Source organism: Eutrema salsugineum, unplaced genomic scaffold (genome assembly GCF_000478725.1).
Source record: "Eutrema salsugineum unplaced genomic scaffold, Eutsalg1_0 scaffold_23, whole genome shotgun sequence".
Taxonomy (NCBI): Eukaryota; Viridiplantae; Streptophyta; class Magnoliopsida; order Brassicales; family Brassicaceae; genus Eutrema; species Eutrema salsugineum.
Window position 1 is genome coordinate 373,687 of NW_006256805.1, and position 17,266 is coordinate 390,952.

The following is a 17,266-nucleotide window of genomic DNA, read 5'->3' on the forward strand; positions in this document are numbered from 1 at the left end:
TCTTTGAGATCTTGAGTTCCCTATGATTTCTGTTAAAAGCTTTTTCCAACCTTGGATCTTGTTTTGTTTGAGGACAAACAAAGGTTCAAGTCTGAAGGAGTTGATAACACTGTATTTTTATCCATTTTCATTAAAGATTTCTTATGCTATTTCAAGGGTTTTAATTAGTTTTAAGTGTTTTTATTATGGTTTTTCTATATTTGTAGTTTCAAGACTCTTTTCAGGGAAAAACATTGCAAAATAGAGAAAACCCACATTTTTAGCTTAGCGTCAAACCGTCAGAATTTCAGTGTTGAATGAAGATTTTCTCACCGTCTGATCCAGCTTAAATTTGGAGACATTCAAAATGATCTGGCTGGCTTTCAATTGCACTTTACTTGATGAAAACCAACAATTCAATCAAAAGTTATATGAAGACCAAGATGTCCCCTCAACCATCCCGACATTTAGCTGACCTGAGGCAAACACAAGTCTGGTCGCACCTCACAGCCTGCACCCACGGTGGAACTCTATTTTACCGGTCCGAGAGAGCTTTCACCTGCTGTAAGCCCTATCTCAGCCCAATTTGAAATTCTCTTCAAAGAAATCCCTAAGGACGACTAGAAGACTTGAAGACCTATAAATACATGTCTGAGAAACTCTACTTCAGTATGTGCTCCTGTAATGAGTTTTTGAGCCACCAAACTTTTCTTTTCTTAGTTCTTAGGTTAGAGAGACAGAGATTCTTCTCTTGAACCCATATCACCCTTGTTTTATCTATCTATTGAATTTATGCATTCATCTATCATAATTTTTTTTTGTCTTTAATCATGTTAGAGTAATTTAGTAGTTGGATCCAAAAGATCCATCGAAGGGGATCTAATGTTCGATTAGGATTGTTGCTTTCTTTCCCAAATTCTATATCTCATCTTTTCTATTTTTAATGTATGAGGTTAGCATCATGAACTAATTTCTGATCCTAGGTTTAATCAGAGCCACAACAGTGATATATCAGATTGTTATACATAGCTTCAGAAGAACATATATGTTTAGGAGACAAAAACTACTTATAGAGAAGATGTGCGCAAGAATGAATTCAGTTTAGTTAACACATAATATTTTTCGCGGCCAAAGACGAAAACTACTGGTCGAAGTGATTAGTTGGTTTGGACATACGACAGTAGACTAATCATATCAGTGTCTATTCTAATTCCATGTAGATATCTAGAAACCGATTTTACAGCTTTAAACCCTAGCATGAATCGAACATCACCTGAGATATCTTTGCCAACCTAACTTTTCTTTTTTTTCTTAGCCCATATTGATTAGGTTTAGTTGTTTTTCTGTTTATATTTTATTTTTACTTTTCTGTGACACAAAAAATCCTATAAAAACAACTTTGGTATTTTAATCCGTTTAATAATTTCAGTTTGAAGTTTTTGCAGAAAGTATACCTTTCTATGGATTGGTTCTCTAAGTGTGCACTTACAGAAACTAAAGTTTATAATTTAAGACTTATCTGCGACCTCCAACCCTAGCAGCATCACACCACACATATCTGAACTGTTTCTGCCTCCTCTTTCGTCCCATAAGACCATCCCCCTCCAACACCGTTTTGAAAGCGAAAGTCTCCTAGTGCATAGCTTGGTTGAACTTCGCTTGGTGGTGCACTAATTGGCCTAACGGTCAACTCACATCCTCCATCCATCCGGTGATGACTTTGATCCCTGTCTTGGCCATGGTTCTCTTGATGAGGTAGTCAATTTCTGGTGGCCAAGTGAAACCACAATTTCCTTCTGGTAAGTCTTTGTCGTTCTTCCCCGGTGTGAAATTAATCTCATCACCACATGTTGGAAATCAATTGTCTTTGTGATTTTATTTGTTCTCTTTGTGATTTTTTTTTTACTTCCAATATTTCAAGATTCACCATCTTCTTGACTTTTTAGATTTTGGTTTTGGGTGGGCTTTTTTCATTTTGTCTTGGGTAGGTTGTCCTATCTATAATACATTACGTCGTATTAGTGTCAAGACTTTTTAGCATTATTGTTGTTACTGATTTCTCTCTTCCCGTCAAAATCAAGGTTTTGAATTTAGAATCTGAACAAGTGATTAGAAGATACAATAGTATCTTGAATACGTTTATGTACTAGACCCCAAAAAATGTTATGCCTCCAAAAACTTGAATAAGTTTTCACACCCAAAACCTTGCGGATGTGCCTTGGATTAGAAATTGATAAGATCTCAAGGTATATATATATATATATATATATAATTTCATGGCACCAATTTTGTTCTCATCTTGTTTTTTACATCATTCGATACAATTAGAATTTATTTACAAATTTGTAAATAAATTTAGAGTTATACAGAAAAATAATGGATAAGAATTAAAGATAGTATTACTTTTTAAAAACAAAGAAGAGGTAATCTAGATTTTTACCACCCGATTAATCTCCTTGGATGAGTGATACCGTCAAATAGCTCATTCATCGGGTTTCAAAAGGGTTAAAGCATGGCACTATTTTCCACTGGTCAAATGAGAGTGGTTATATAATTTGTCACTTCCATGGAATCAACCCATGACCTAGCTCAACTCCTCCACAAATGGAAACATTCTGATCTTTCTCATAAACTCATTTTGGGCAAAAGATTATGCATATTTATTGCCTTTCTCGTTTCTGAAACCTAAAACACACTACCCATCAAACCTTATTTTCCACGAAAAGCTCGTTTTGATATATTAACTTTAAATTTACGATTTTCATTCATAACACTTCGAATAACCATCTCACAATCGCCTTCCAAAATTACATTCGGGTACATCCAAGACTCCAAACACATTGCATTGTCTAAATCAATCCACTGCATTTGGTTTCTTCCATTGTCGAACTAGAATATAATTAGAATGTTGATTTGCCACAAAGATATACTATTGTTATTACCAAAATATTAAAAGGGAAATGGAACGGGCACGTGATAATCATGACGGTAAGTGGAATTTTGGTCCATAATCTGGTAATCCCTAATAAAAATTAATTTATCTTGAAATCATGTCATATTGTCATAGAGTTTATGTTTGTTAAGGAAGAGTGCCAGAGTTTGAACGTCGTTCATTCCTCTAGACTTATCGAAAACAACGCGTTGTTATTGTTGGGGTCGGTGAAGAGTCACCAAATCCATCCAACAGCTCAGATTTCATCTTGGCTTCTTTCTAAAATACACTGATACACATGTCGCATTAATACTACGCTCGCAAGTAGAAGGTTCCTTATTCTTTATTTTCTCTCCTGTGCCCCATTTTATGTGTGTTATCAATTTTATCCTTATTTGGTTACCAAAACCAAAAATAAAAAAAACCAGAAGCTAAGGCTCTAAATGCTAATTTTATTTTGAGTTTATGTTTTGTGCTAATTATTTTTGTTATTGAAAGACATGCTAAATTTAATATGAGTATTTACAAAAAAAAAGAACACAATTATTTAGAGAGAGAAAACTATGGTAACTTGAAAAATATTTTACAAATATTAATACAATCAAAAAGACTTGACCCAAAAAAGCAGTGAAAAGGAAAGTTACGAGGAAGAAGTTACAAAAATATTTCATTCATTTGGTCCGACGTACAATTTAGCAAGAAATTGTTGTACAACACATTGTCTAAAACAAACAAAACGACGATGTTTGAATTGTAAATATTAAAAAATAATTAGGAATCTCAAAATCTAAAATGAAGCTGTGGAATTTCCAAGAAGATACAGAGGTTTCCACTTAACCCTCCACTCTATAAACCCACTTTAGTCTTTCGTTTCCCTATAATCAAACTTCATTACTAATCTCTCTTAAAAGGCTTTTACTTCCTACAACAAAATAGTCTCACAACTACGAAAACAATGGCTTCCAAATCCGTAGTCGTTTTCCTCTTCCTCACTCTCGTGGCCTCCTCCGCCGTTGCTCAAGCTCAAGGACCAGCTCCGACTACTTCTCCCCTTCCCGCCTCTCCTCCACTGGTCCAATCTCCAAGAGCCGCCGTATCAGCACCTTCACCCTCAACCATTCCGCCTCCCCCAGCTCCTACCACCGCTCCGATTAGTCAACCACCGACTGATTCTCCCACCACCTCCACCTCTCCACCAGCTCCTCTGACGTCTCTCTCCCCTGCCGGAGCTCCCAGTACAAATGTTCCCTCTGGACCTGCTCAGTCTATTTCTCCCATTCCTGACTCTCCCAACTCCGCTTCAGTGAACAGAATCGCCGTCGCTGGAAGCTTCGTCGGACTCGCCGTTGTCGCTGCTTCGCTCATGTAGAGTGCTATAGATCCATCTGATAGATTCAGTAGGAGTTTTTTTGGGTTCATTGTTTGTCCATTTTCTATATTTAGTTTATTATGTTATTTTGGAATTGAGAGTTGTATGGACGGTGGAGTTTTTGTATGAGTTTTATAGTTTTTTTTTAGATTCCAAGATTCGATTTTTGTTTTGTCCAAGGTTTGTTGGATGCTTATTATCATTATTGTTTGTTTTCTGAACAAGATTATTATCATTATTGTTGTTCTTATTTTACTACAAATTGTATTATTTTCTTTATTATTGTAGATGATCGAATAAGACATGATTTTTTTAATAATATTGATCTATTATTACAAGAGAACTATTACATCAATAACTTTATAAAAGAGAATTTACAAAACATGGTTATTTACCTGGTATAAGTATTTAAAAGCGTAATTGGTGGGTTATCGATTTGTTGGTATCAAAAGTGGTTAATGAATAGATTAGGAAATGGGAAGGTGTAGGTTATCGATTTGTTGGTACCACGGGAGATTGAAAAATGATCTCGTATGCCACCAACGAAATTTAAATTTTTAATTCATTTTCTTTTAAGTGTAGAAAGTGTGGAAATTCATTATTATCCCTCAAATTTTAAAAGATTTACAATAAAACCATATATTTACCTATCCGACTCGACGAAAAGGAATTTTACTCGGGTTGAGTCCCGATTTATTCAGAAGTAAAAACTTAAAAACTCATTTCCGCAAATTCTCCAAATTCTCCACCATTTTTCGCCGAAATCGAAGTTTTCGCCGGAGTCGAAGTTTTTGCCGGAAGCACATAGTTTGGTGTGGGTAGCCGTAATGGCGAATGTAAAAAAAGGGAAAGGTGGAGTCGTTTACGAATCGACGGAAACATCCACTAGAGAAAACTTCTCCGAAGCCACCGTTGTAGAAAAGGAAGGAACAACTCCGCCTCCGGAAGTGATGGTGACCGACGCAGGGGGTATTGTTATGGGCGCCGAGGCAGATCGAGATGGAGATGTCTCGCATGCATTGGTGGAAGATGGAGAGTCATTTTCCGAGGGGGCCGGTTCCGAGGAATCAGACGGGGAAGGAGATGAAGAAGGAGAGAGAAAAGAAGAGGAAGAAACAGAAGAAGCCAATGATGAAGAAGATGAAGAAGATGAAAAACAAGAAGAGGAAGCAGATGATGAAGAAGAGGAGCCAACGATGAAGGAGATGAGGAGGAGGTAGAGGAAAAAGACGAGGAGGAAGCAGATGATGAAGAAGAGGAGGAAGCAGTGGAAGATGAAGAGGAGGAAGCAGATGATGAAGGACAGGAAGCGACAGATGGGATTGCGGCAGAAGAGGTAGGTGAGGACATAAACGATGGGGAAGAAGATGACCAGGTATGTACTGTATTCATGTACTCTTTGGTGTGAATTGACATCCAATCTTGTTTGATTGATCCTGTAGTTTAGTATTTAGGACAACCGGAACAACATGAACAATAAAACTGTAAATTTGATCAATTAATATTTAGGACAACAGGGACAACTAATGGTAAATGTATTCGAATTGTAGGATCCCATTTCCTCTAGCTTGCCGATGCGACCTGAGAAGCTTTTCTTTAACCCAACCGAGTTTGGCAAAGCTTTCAAGATAGTTACTAGGTGTTCTGTAACGAGTGTTGTTCAGAAGATAGAGGCAATGCCAGAAGAGGCAAAATGGTTTAAAACACACCCTCAATTCAGACACATATTTCATATGCCCAAGGAGCCGAATCACATGAGTCAAGGTCTGTGGATGCTCCTCCTCCATACTGCTAAAACCGGGAAGGAAAGTGAGTGCTGGTTTGTTGTAAACGGTGTTCCCATCCGTTACTCATTGAGAGAGCATGCGCTCCTCTGTGGGTTAGACTGCCATGAGTACCCTAGAAAGTATAAGGATTTAGGGGGTTGGAGCTTTGTTGAGAAACATTTTGGAAGGAAGAAGGCAATAACAGTGAAGGATGTGGAAGAGAGGCTTGAGGCAATGGAGACCTCAGAAGATAAGAAAAAGATGGCAGTACTCTTTTTCTTAAGCAAAGTTGTCAAAGCCAACTCTAAGGCTAATGGTAACATAGAGTCCTTCTTGCTTCGAGTTGTGAATGATCTAAGGCTGTGTAAGAAATTTCCTTGGGGGCGCTACACGTTTGATAATTGCATCAAGGAGATACAGCGTGTGATGAGGAAGCTTAGAGGGAGCGTGAAAGCGAAAGGACAATCATGCAGCTTTGCGGGTTTCATAGTTCCTTTAGAGGTATGTGTTATTAATGAGTTTTCAGGTATTTGGTATTGTGACATTGAATTTTTGATACTGTGATTTTCTATGTAGATTATGGCGTTCGAATATATTCCTGAGCTTCGACGGAGATGCCGACAAGTTGTGCCTGCAAATGGAGACTGTCCACGCATGTGCAAGGGGAAGTTTTCTGAGATATGCATGAGAGGGTTTCCTTTGGAGGACATTAATGAGGCGATGGGCAATAGTAGCGAGGTAAGTGTTAGTAGTATAATTTGATGAACAATATTATTAGATTGAGCTAGGTTGAAAGTAGTAACTAGGGTTTGGTTATTTATGACAGGAAATTATTAGCATTTTGGAACCTGACTCTGAGGAGGAAGCGCTTATAAATCGCATATTGGAACATGGATACGACGAAGGGATAGGGTTTGTTGATCCATTTGTTGAGTCTTGGACTGAGTACCTCACCGTCAAGAAGAAGAAAATATGTTGGAAACAATTGTATGACTTGGAGGTTGGTTGTCGAGGTCAGGAACCGGAACATGAACCGGAGCCAAAAGCGTATAAGGGTAGAGCAGAAGTGGATTTGGAGAAGAGGACGTTAGAGGATATGGAGGAGAGGCTGAAAGCTGTTGAGAAATACTTGAAAGAGAAGATGGAGTTCACTGGAACAGAAGCGAGGATACCACCATCTGCAGTAGGAGTTCGTTCACCCACACTAGTTCCTACACCTCCACCAGAGTCAGCAGCCATCTCAGCACCATCAGCTGTAGGAGTTCCTTCACTCACAGGAGTTCCTACACCTCCACGAGAATCAGCAGCCATCTCACCAACACCAGCGCTGTCAGCAGCCATCTCACCAACACCAGCATCGTCGACAGCCCCACCCTCACCACCACCACAAAGACCGAAGAGGCAAGGTGCACCATCCCAGTGGAAGAAACCTCCATTTACAGAAGCAAGAAGACGGAGAAAAGGTGAGAATTCAAAGGTTACCGTGGAAGAAGGGAAAAAAGCAGAAGAGACGAACCAGGTCGAAACACGGGCTTCGAAGCAAACTAGAAACAAAAAGAAGAAGGCTGCCGGTGAAGAAGTTAAGAACCAGGTGGTGACAAGGGCCTCGAAAAGACAAAAGGTTTAGTTTAGAACTTGCTTGGTAAAGACAAGTTCCATGGTTGGTACTTTTTTGAAACATCTATTTATCGCTTGGTACTTGTCTGAATGTTTAGGGGTATTTTTTTTGGATTTGGATCTTGTGCCTGAATGGAACTTGTGAAAGTACTGTTTTTGTGACTTTTAGTCTTGTTTTTCTGCAAACAAAGCTTGAATGGTTTGGTTTGTAGTTGCATCAACCGTTTTAAAATTGTAACTTCGGGGACAACATGGTTCAACTAAGACGAAGTGTTTACTAAATAAGAAAGATGGAACAACTAGGTTCAAATGAAAGATGAAAGAGTCTTACATAGAGGAATATAAGATAACTAGGACAACAAACAAGAAGATGGGACAAATAGGACAACAAAGTTCAGGATAAAAGGTAGGACAACTAGGACAACAAAGTTCAGGATAAAAGGTTGGACAACTAGGACAACCAAATATAACAGGACAAAGCTTCAAGCCTCCTTGTTCTTCAAGGCCTCCTGTTGAGCCTCAATCTTCGATTCCAGCTGGTTTAGCTTTGAGACAATCACATCAAACACAGACTTTATGTCCTCTTGAGTTTCTTTTAGCAAACCAATCTCCTCTTCTATAGCGACATCCCACCACTTCTTGAAGCCACAACTTGGAACCTGAAAGACAGAAAAGCATCGGCTTTGTGCTTGTAATGGTTTAGCAAAATTATAAAGCAGATCGACATCTTACTTCCGGGAAGTTTTTTGGTCCACAGCAACCGTAAAAGCAGCTGTAGTACTTCCGGCCTTGGTCTAGCGCAGAGTAGTCAGTTAGGTTCGGCCACGGAGCAATACGAAGAGGACCGCAGTAGCAAAATTGAGGAATTCCGACTTGCTTAGGACATTCAACAATGGTTCGGACTCCTTTGACTTCCGGACCCCATCTTGTTGTCATACCATGATCCTTCTTCGCAAGCTTCGCAAGTGCCTTCTCCATCTCTGCAATTCACAATTAGAATCATAAACCATAATTTCTAAGAAAATCCCCAAATTTTCAATTATTATCGTAAACCCTAATTTGAATCCCGAAAAATGAAATGCCAAATCAAGAATTAAAATCGCATATCGGATTACCTTTGTCTTCCAATCGCGAAGAGCCTGGGCTTCCCATCTTTTCCTTATTTTTTTTTTCTCGGTTCGTCACCAATTTGCTCTGGGTTTTCTGCGGTTTTCTCTCTTCTGCTTGCTTGTGTTAAGTCTCGGAAATGGGAAAATGTGGATGTAGCTAATATAAAAAATTGTGTGTGGGAAATTGGTGAAATTTAAATTCACTTAAAAAATTTGGTGGGGAATTTAAAATTTAAAAATTTTGAAAATTTTGCTTTGTGTAAGAAACATTTGCGTCGTCGATCTTGGATATGAAACACGTGCGCCGTCAATCGATGATATAGTTGTCCAAAAGTTGTTCCTAGTGTACTAATTTCCACATAGGTGTACTTTGACGAGTTTTTGGTTTTTGTTGTTGTACCATTGCATACCCTACTATTTTGTAGTTGTCCCCGACATGTTTGAGTATTAGTGGTCATTTACAAGGCGTAGATACTATTTTTTTTTGCATAATCATTTCCAAAGTTTTTATTCATGATGAGAAACTTACATTTACCAAACTCATCCTTAAACTAGATGATATTGTTTGATGAGAAAAAAGAAAATGTATAAGGGAATTTTTGTTTTTAGTTTGATTCGTTTTCTTTTACTTTATTATGAGTTTAGAGTTATAAGAAGTCTCCAACTGTTTCAAATTTAATGATATATATTATCAAATATTTAGGATATCAAATTTAATGATATTGCTAGTAGTTGAACCACAAGGACCCAGTTGTACCTTGCAAACACAAATAACAAAAGTTGTCTGTAGTCAACCTTGTTGTCCACATAAAAACACAAAGCAAACACTAACACGAAGCAAACACTAAACCCAAAGAACTCAACAGTTGTCCGTAGTCGATCTGGTTGTCCACATAAAAACAACACATTACAAAACTCCAATACAAATAACAATAGTTGTCCATAGTCGACCTGGTTGTCCAAATAAAAACACAAAGCATTACAAAACTCAAAAACTAAGTTGAAAGACCTTCTGCCTGGGGATGTTGAGAAGACCGGAAACAAGCCTCCAAGTCCAAGTGAGGGTCGGCCTTGTTCTTTGTCCTCCGGCAATGTTCTCCGGGCCCTGGTTTCCGCTTTTCTTGATTTCTACCCACTTTTTTCTTGACATCTAGTGGTAAGACGACCAACTCTTTGATGTTGTCAGGAACACTCCAGTCAGTATGATGAGGAACAGGATAAATTTTTCGATAGTATGCCAATGTCCACGTCTCAATCAAGTAATATTTTGAGCACAAGTCATATACTCCGATACTCGCTGATCTATCTTCCGTGCTCATCAGTTTCTTCGCTGCGGCTATTGCATGTTCACACGGGAACTTATCTATATCAAACCGCCTGCAGCAACAGCTTTTCGCTATCAAGTTCACCACGTAAGTTTTCCCGTCCAGTCCATTAACGCTGTATTCAAGCTCGTAGCTGTTTAGTTCTGTCACCACTAAAAGAGATGCGATTGCACATCGACTGTGTATTTCATTCTCCACAACAGGTCCCACTCTCTTATTATAAAAAGGACCAGCTGAATCCTTCCTGTATCTATTAAACCATTCAGAAACTTTGGCTACAATCGCATCGATCATATGCAATAAGGTGTACTTCCTCGCAGTCACTAAACAACTATTCATAGACTCTGTCAAGTTACTGGTCTCTATGTTGTACTTATCCCCCAAGAAGCAGCACCTAGCCCATTTTTCCAGCGTCACACTATTATCAAGATACTCAGCGGCTTTAGGAAACCTAACTCTAAAATCACCATACTCTCTAATGAACTCATATTGAGTATAGATATGTGCGCAATCCCGGAATTTCTGTGCAACAAAGTCTTTATTGATATTATTAAGTTTATTTTAAAAAATTGGGAAATATGCCAAATACAATATCCATGATGAGCACTCGGATACACCTCGGAGACTGCCTTGATGATGCTTTGATGTTAATCACTCATAAAGACTAACTTAGGATCATCTGGAACTACAGTTTTTAACTTTTCGAAAAACCACCGCCAGCTACGATTATTCTCGCCATCAATCACACCAAACGCAACCGGGTAATTGTGCCGATTAGGGTCTTGAGCTGTCGCAAACACTAACATACCACCATAGGAACCCGAGAGAAAAGTTGCGTCCACTACTAAGACTTTCCTCATTGCTCTAAAACCTTCAACACAAGCACCTAAAGCAATGAAGAAGTATTTGAAATTCTTCTCTGCAGTCAATTCCACACTTGTTACCGTTCCAAGATTTACCTTCTCCAACATGTGCAAATAAGGATACAACATACCATTGCTATCTTCTGGACTGCCTCGTACATAATTAAATGCGAGTTTCTTCCCCCTCAGGGCAGTGGAATAGGATACATTCATACCAATACGCCCTTGAACAACATTGATGATACTTTTAGCAACTGGGGTGTCGAGCCGACCTGGATAGACATCATGCAGAACCGATGCTACCATTTATGGTGTACCTTTCAATTTATTGCTGCTTGTACTCTGCGCAGCACGGGAACATCTGTGCATCTTTCTATACACCCTGACACTAAAACGGCTTGAATCCTTAACGCTCGCAGCTCGAAGATACCACTTACAACCTTGTTTCTTCTGACGGCATTCTAGCATAAGTCTGTTTTTATCCGACTTGATAGTATTGAACGAAAAACAGTATTTATGTGCAGCTCTCTCAATCATATATTGCACTGTCGCTTTAGAACTAAACTCTTGACCAACTACAAGACCCGCACCATCTTCCCATTCAGCAACTAACTGACTTTCTTCATCAGCACATGGTGGCTCATAATAGTGAGGCTCCTCCATGCGATCACCTCCTGATACGTCATCATTCAATGCCAAAATTTCGTCACTTGCGTTACCATCATCCCTAGATTCTTTATGCATTTTTTCATCAACATCATCCTCCATCGGCTCTTCAATTATTGGCTCATTGTGTTGCTTTTCTGGTCCCTCTGCTCTGTAGATAGTTAGGATCCCCGCATCAGCACTGATATTTGAACCAAGCTCCCCTTTGTTCAAACCAACTGAGCTACCTTGACCAGCTCTAGACAGTTGCGGAGACAGTTGCGGCTCCATTTGAGTTACTTCCACATCTTTCATTACTTCCACGTGCAAAACAGATCTAAATCCCTTTTCGTCCACTGTTGTTAGATACACATAAACATCCTCATCATCATAAATATATGAATGGCTCTGAGGGTTAAATACCAATGGAATGTAGCTCAGTTTCAGTTCCGCTGTTCTTTCATCTATTGCCATCTTCCTATCGTCTCTACTAAAATCGAGTAAGTAATCTCCTCCATTGCACGGTATTTCAAAGATATTGCAAACGTGGAACTTCCTCCAATCCATTTAAACACCTCTCCGACTTCTGTATACTTCCCTCCATAATCAAAGTGTATGTTCAATGCCGGACTCATTCTGCCCCACCCTTCCTGTGTATAGGAAACCAAAATACGCGTTTAATTATTACCCAATTTGTCACAGTTACTCTAACTCAGATCTGTACCATTGTGTACTAGTAGTTCTAAACCCTCATATTCGTACTTTTGTGTACCAATCGTCCACACATTATTAGTTGTACTAATTTATACCAATTGTCCTAAATCTGTAGATTTTTCCCCCATTTCGCTACATATTGCGACGTCTACTCTAGCTCAATTTGGACGTCTAATCAACAATCAATCTACCTAATCGACCCCATGTACATACCACAACATGCATTTCCCCAAATGAAAGATATACCATACCTAATCAGAGAATGAAGATGAGATAATTGGAGCCGACAGAGGGGAGGATCTCCGACGACGACGAGCTGCACGGGAGGAGATGTCTGCGCTTTCAAATGCAGCGTGTTACCCGCGGCGAAGAACGACGACCGCGGACAATAAAACGAAGAGTATCAAATTTTCGTTTTTGGCCACAAAATCGATTTTCCGAGCCCAGATTCCGGCATGCAACAATTTTTTTTGATTTTCAAAAAATATTGTTACAGAATCGATATTTATCCCCAATATTACGGGAGACACGGGGTAGGCAGTATGTGGATCCCTCTTATTAAGGTTACAATGGTATTTTCCCCAAATTAGTGGCATCAAATGGCAAGTTAAAATGTCACGCACACAAATAATGGCATGCGAGCCATTTCTCCTTCTAGAATGGAGCACTGTAACCCTTGTTATAAAAAAATAAAATAGGGTACTGTATCTATTTTTACTTATCTTGCAGGAAGAAACATTTTTGTGACAAAAAAAATACAATTTTTTCAATATATTGACCTTTTTGTACACTATTTTTTTGTAAAAAATCTTTTACTACAGAATAATTTTATTGATATCGAAATGAGATTACAAAATTATTATATAAATTTTAAATATTCTAAGTATGTTTTTGAAATATTTCAAATTTAAAATGCGGTTAGATGGCCAAAAAGACTCGAACCCAGGATTCTCCCATTTGAAAGTTACCACTGGACTAAAGCAACTTGATTTCAAAATAACTATTATTAATATTACATAGTAAAACCTTTATAAATTAATAATATTGAGACCATGAAATTTTATTAATTTATTGTAATATTAATTTATAGAGATAATCTGGCTTTCATCTATAATCATCTAAATTTTTTTCCAAATATTGTATTTAAAATTTAAGTGTATATCTTATTAAAAATTATGATTAATAAACATACTTATCATAACAAAATATTTTTAATAGCATATTAATTTGTTTATTAAAAATATACAGGTTTATAAATTCAAAAATTAAAAGAAACCATGGCTGTTATCAAAAAAATGAAATTGAAGACAATACTACGATATATTTGTAAATATTGACATGTAAAAAAATCAATCATCACATCATAAAATATTTACAAATTTGAATATATATATATAAACAATAAGAGATGGAAATGCAATAAATAGAAAGATGAACATCAATGAAATTTCAATTTTAAGTGAAAACAAATACATTAATCATATTTTAGTATAGTATATTACATATATTTGTATAAATTTATACAATTATTAATTTATATATTTTGTTGGGATCATATATTTATATAGAGATTTCAAAAGAATTATTATCTTATTATCTTATCAAATTTAATGAATTTTTACATTGATCCGACTTGATCCGATTTGGAACTGACAAAATTTATAATTTTATAATAATTATTAATTTATAAATATTTAATTTATAGAGGTTTTATTGTACATACATTTAAATTCTTGACTCTTTGTTAATATAAAAAACAAAATCGACTCTTCGTTTTCCTCTACACAATTGGCTACTTTTGAAATATCCTTTTAGGTCTATATAAAAATGCAAAATCATCTTTCTCTACCCCCCATATTACTTTGAAAAAGTGAAGATGTATCGTCCGCCGCTATACAAACTGGGAGGAGCACGCATCCAAACAACCGTAGTTTATAAAAGCAACAATGATCCTATCGACGATATTGTGCAGACATTCCTGTCCAACGCGGGGAACAAGAAGAAAATCATTGGTCTTAGGACAGAACGTGCGCAAAATGAAAGGAGAAAATATCAAACTGCCTTGCTCCAGCTCTGTGATGGAGACCATTGCCTAATCGTCCAAGTCCCCGAAGATAAAAATCTCCCTCACTCCCTCTTCAATTTCCTTAACCTGCCTGATTTCTCATTCGTTGGAATTGGAATCAACAAAACTCTCGCGAATCTGGAAAACGAGATTGGTTTGACCTGCAGTAATGCTGTTGAGGTCGGATCCTCGTCGTGGGATCTTTTGAACAAGACTGAGAAGAAATGTCGTATTGTCCGTAAATTTGTCTCAGTTACAAAACCAACAAGTGCCATTTCCCAGGACTGGAAATACTTATTTTTCCCAAATCAGATCGAGCTAGCAACAGCGAATTGCTTACTTTGCATTCAAAATTGGGAACATGCTCATGGCTATAAATTGATCGACTCAAGACGTCTGTTTGTTTTTTTTTCTTTCTTTGTTTGATAATTGTTTTGACAGACGTCTGTTTCTGTTTTCTTGTTTTTGTTTTTCCTTCTTTTGTTTTGGTTAAGGAGTGAATTTTATTTAAAACCCTTAAGCAGAACCTTACACGAGTGAATGATTGTTTCATTGTAGGCATAAACCAAGTGTGACATGTGTAAACACATTGCCGTTCCCCTTGCCATGAAATTTGACTGAAATTCCAAACTCACAATTGGAATTCTGCAGAATGGAAGGTAAAGGATTTAGAGTTCGAAGAAGAGGAGTGCACTTAAGGGGATGAGCCATGGTTAACGAGAATACTCCGCTAGCCTCTTCCATGTTAACTTTATCTCCATTGATTTTCCAATCAAAACACTGCGCCATTACTCCAATCGCTGTTTCTATATAGAGGTGAGCTAGATTTGATCCAGGACAGCCTTTCCTTCCGCTCCCGAACGGAATGTATTTTAGGACCTCCTCTCTTATCTCGTCTTCTTGACTTGATCTTGAAGAAACTAAAAACCTCTCAGGCTTAAACTCCTCAGGGTTTTTCCCAGTTTTGGATCTCTCATTATTAGCATAGACATTAACAACAAGTGTTGTTTTCTCCAGAACATTAAAGCCTCCGATCTTACACCCTTTTTGGAAGGTCCTTGGCACAAGAGGTCCTGGTGGGTGCAATCTCAGTCCTTCCTTGACGACAGCTTGCAAATAAGGAAGGTTTGGTAGATCCGTTTCTTGAATCAACCTTGTTGTCCCTACAATCGAATCAATTTCTTCTCTCATTCTCTTAAGAATGTTTGGGTTGTTGATAATCTCTGCCATGGTCCACTGTATAGTGTGCGTTGAGGTGTCAGTGCCTCCAAGGAGAAGATCCTGTAGAAGCAAAAGTTTCTTAGTCAAGACAAGTAATGGCACTTGAGTAGGTTCTCGATCAACTAATCCACTTAAATAAAGAAAGATTTACCACGAACAAGGCCTTGATATGGTGCCTAGTGATCTTATACTATGCTTCTTTATCTTTACAAGCTGCCAACAATACGTCCAACATCTCAGTGCCTTCATGATGCTCGTCTAGTTTCTCTTCATATTCCACAAGCATCTTCTCCAACACCTCGTCGTACCTGTGGGAAATATCCGCTAGGTCCTTTTTGAAAAGGGAGATCCCGAGCTTTGCCAGCGGCCTGTGCAAGATGGCCGACAAGAAAAAATTTCTAAACATAGCATCTGATTCAGTCACTAACCCCCTCACTTTCTCTGCTTCATCGTTCTCCTCTGAAAAACTCCTTCCCATGAGCATGTTGCAGATGGTGTTGTTAGTTAGCTTCATAGCCTCTTCACCAATCTCAACGCTCTCTTTCTTCATTGCCATGTCTACAAGGTTCAAGTAAAACCGATTTAGCTCATCTGCACGGACACCTCGTGACCTCTTGAGTGCCTGAGGTCCAAGGAGTTTGGTGGTCATGACCTTCTTCATGAACTTCCAGTAATCTCCGTAAGATGCGGTAACGAAGCTGGAAGATCCCAAGAAGAGAGATCCTTCGTTAGTAGGGAAGCTGCAAGTGGAAAACGTTCAAGTCTTGCGCCCTAAAAATCTCATATATTATTGAGGCAGAGGAGACGAGGACTATGGGGACATTAAAAACACAAAGATGGAGGAGAGGTCCATACTTGGAAGAGATTTTCTGTAAGGATTTGTGGACTAAAAAGGAGAGGAGAAGGTGAAGATGGCCGATGATCGGCAGAGACGGAGGGCTAGGAGGCAGATCACAGCCTTCTGAGTCATTTGGTTTCTTGAAGAAGAAATATTAACAGAGGAATGAAATGAGTCAAAGGAGGATAAAGATGAAGCAGTTTTGAAAGTCACCGATGAACGTTGCTGCCATTGTTTTTTTTTTGGGATGAATGTTAAATTTATTCAAACCAGAAAAAAGCGTTTTCTACATCAGAGATGCGGATAAATTAAATTACAGAAACAGATTTAGATGATCTATGACTATTACATTCACCGTCTCAGTTTTGTGGTCTTGAAGCAAACCACACCTGAATTCCAGCTTCGTATTTGGTATCACACTGCATGCGAATCGAACTAAAGCTGTTTCTGATCCCCTTATCAATCGCCTTTACAATCTTGTACCAGTTGGAATGAGGCAAATTATGCCTGCGGACATTTCTTTCTCTCCAAATCGCATGAATGGTCTACTGAAACAGATAGCGAGTAACAAAACCCTTTACCCGGTCCTGATGTCGCCGTGAGATTAGAAGAACCAGAGCCCTCCAATCTATGGTGAAATCCTGCAGCAGGATTCCCTTAGCCACATTTGTCCAAATCCTGATCGAGAAGGGGCAGGAGAAGAACAAATGATCATGCGTCTCCATATGAGCCTGGCAAAACACGCACGACACTGTGATATTTGGATTCCAGTACTGCATTTGATCCCCCGTCGAAAGAAGATTATGAAGAGCCAACCAGGTAA

The 17,266-nt window shown here is 38.3% G+C and overlaps 2 protein-coding genes and 1 pseudogene across 2 annotated transcripts; 2 read left to right on the forward strand and 1 right to left on the reverse strand.

Annotated features, from left to right (window-relative positions):
* Positions 1–3,794: 3,794 nt before the first annotated feature.
* On the forward strand, positions 3,795–4,431 carry LOC18015378 (classical arabinogalactan protein 5). Its single transcript, XM_006397372.2, has one exon. It carries the CDS (start codon positions 3,867–3,869, stop codon positions 4,278–4,280), a length of 414 nt encoding a protein of 137 aa, XP_006397435.1. The 5' UTR covers positions 3,795–3,866; the 3' UTR covers positions 4,281–4,431.
* Positions 4,432–9,767: 5,336 nt separating this feature from the next.
* Positions 9,768–11,266, reverse strand: LOC112086110. The gene is made up of 2 exons (XM_024154883.1): positions 10,767–11,266; positions 9,768–10,554 (listed from the first exon to the last, which is right to left on the reverse strand). The coding sequence occupies exons 1-2, from the start codon at positions 11,264–11,266 to the stop codon at positions 9,768–9,770; spliced, it is 1,287 nt and encodes a 428-aa protein (XP_024010651.1).
* Positions 11,267–14,195: 2,929 nt separating this feature from the next.
* LOC18015379 lies at positions 14,196–14,766 on the forward strand (annotated as a pseudogene).
* Positions 14,767–17,266: the final 2,500 nt, after the last annotated feature.

Bases quoted from the DNA above. Each gene is read 5' to 3' on its own strand.
- LOC112086110 (XM_024154883.1), bottom strand. From the start codon at position 11,266: ATGGTAGCATCGGTTCTGCATGATGTCTATCCAGGTCGGCTCGACACC. The intron at 10,555-10,766 runs GTTAGTCTTTAT...TGGTGATTTTAG, and splicing joins GTAGTTCCAGATGATCCTAA to AGTTAGGTTTCCTAAAGCCG.
- LOC18015378 (XM_006397372.2), top strand. From the start codon at position 3,867: ATGGCTTCCAAATCCGTAGTCGTTTTCCTCTTCCTCACTCTCGTGGCC.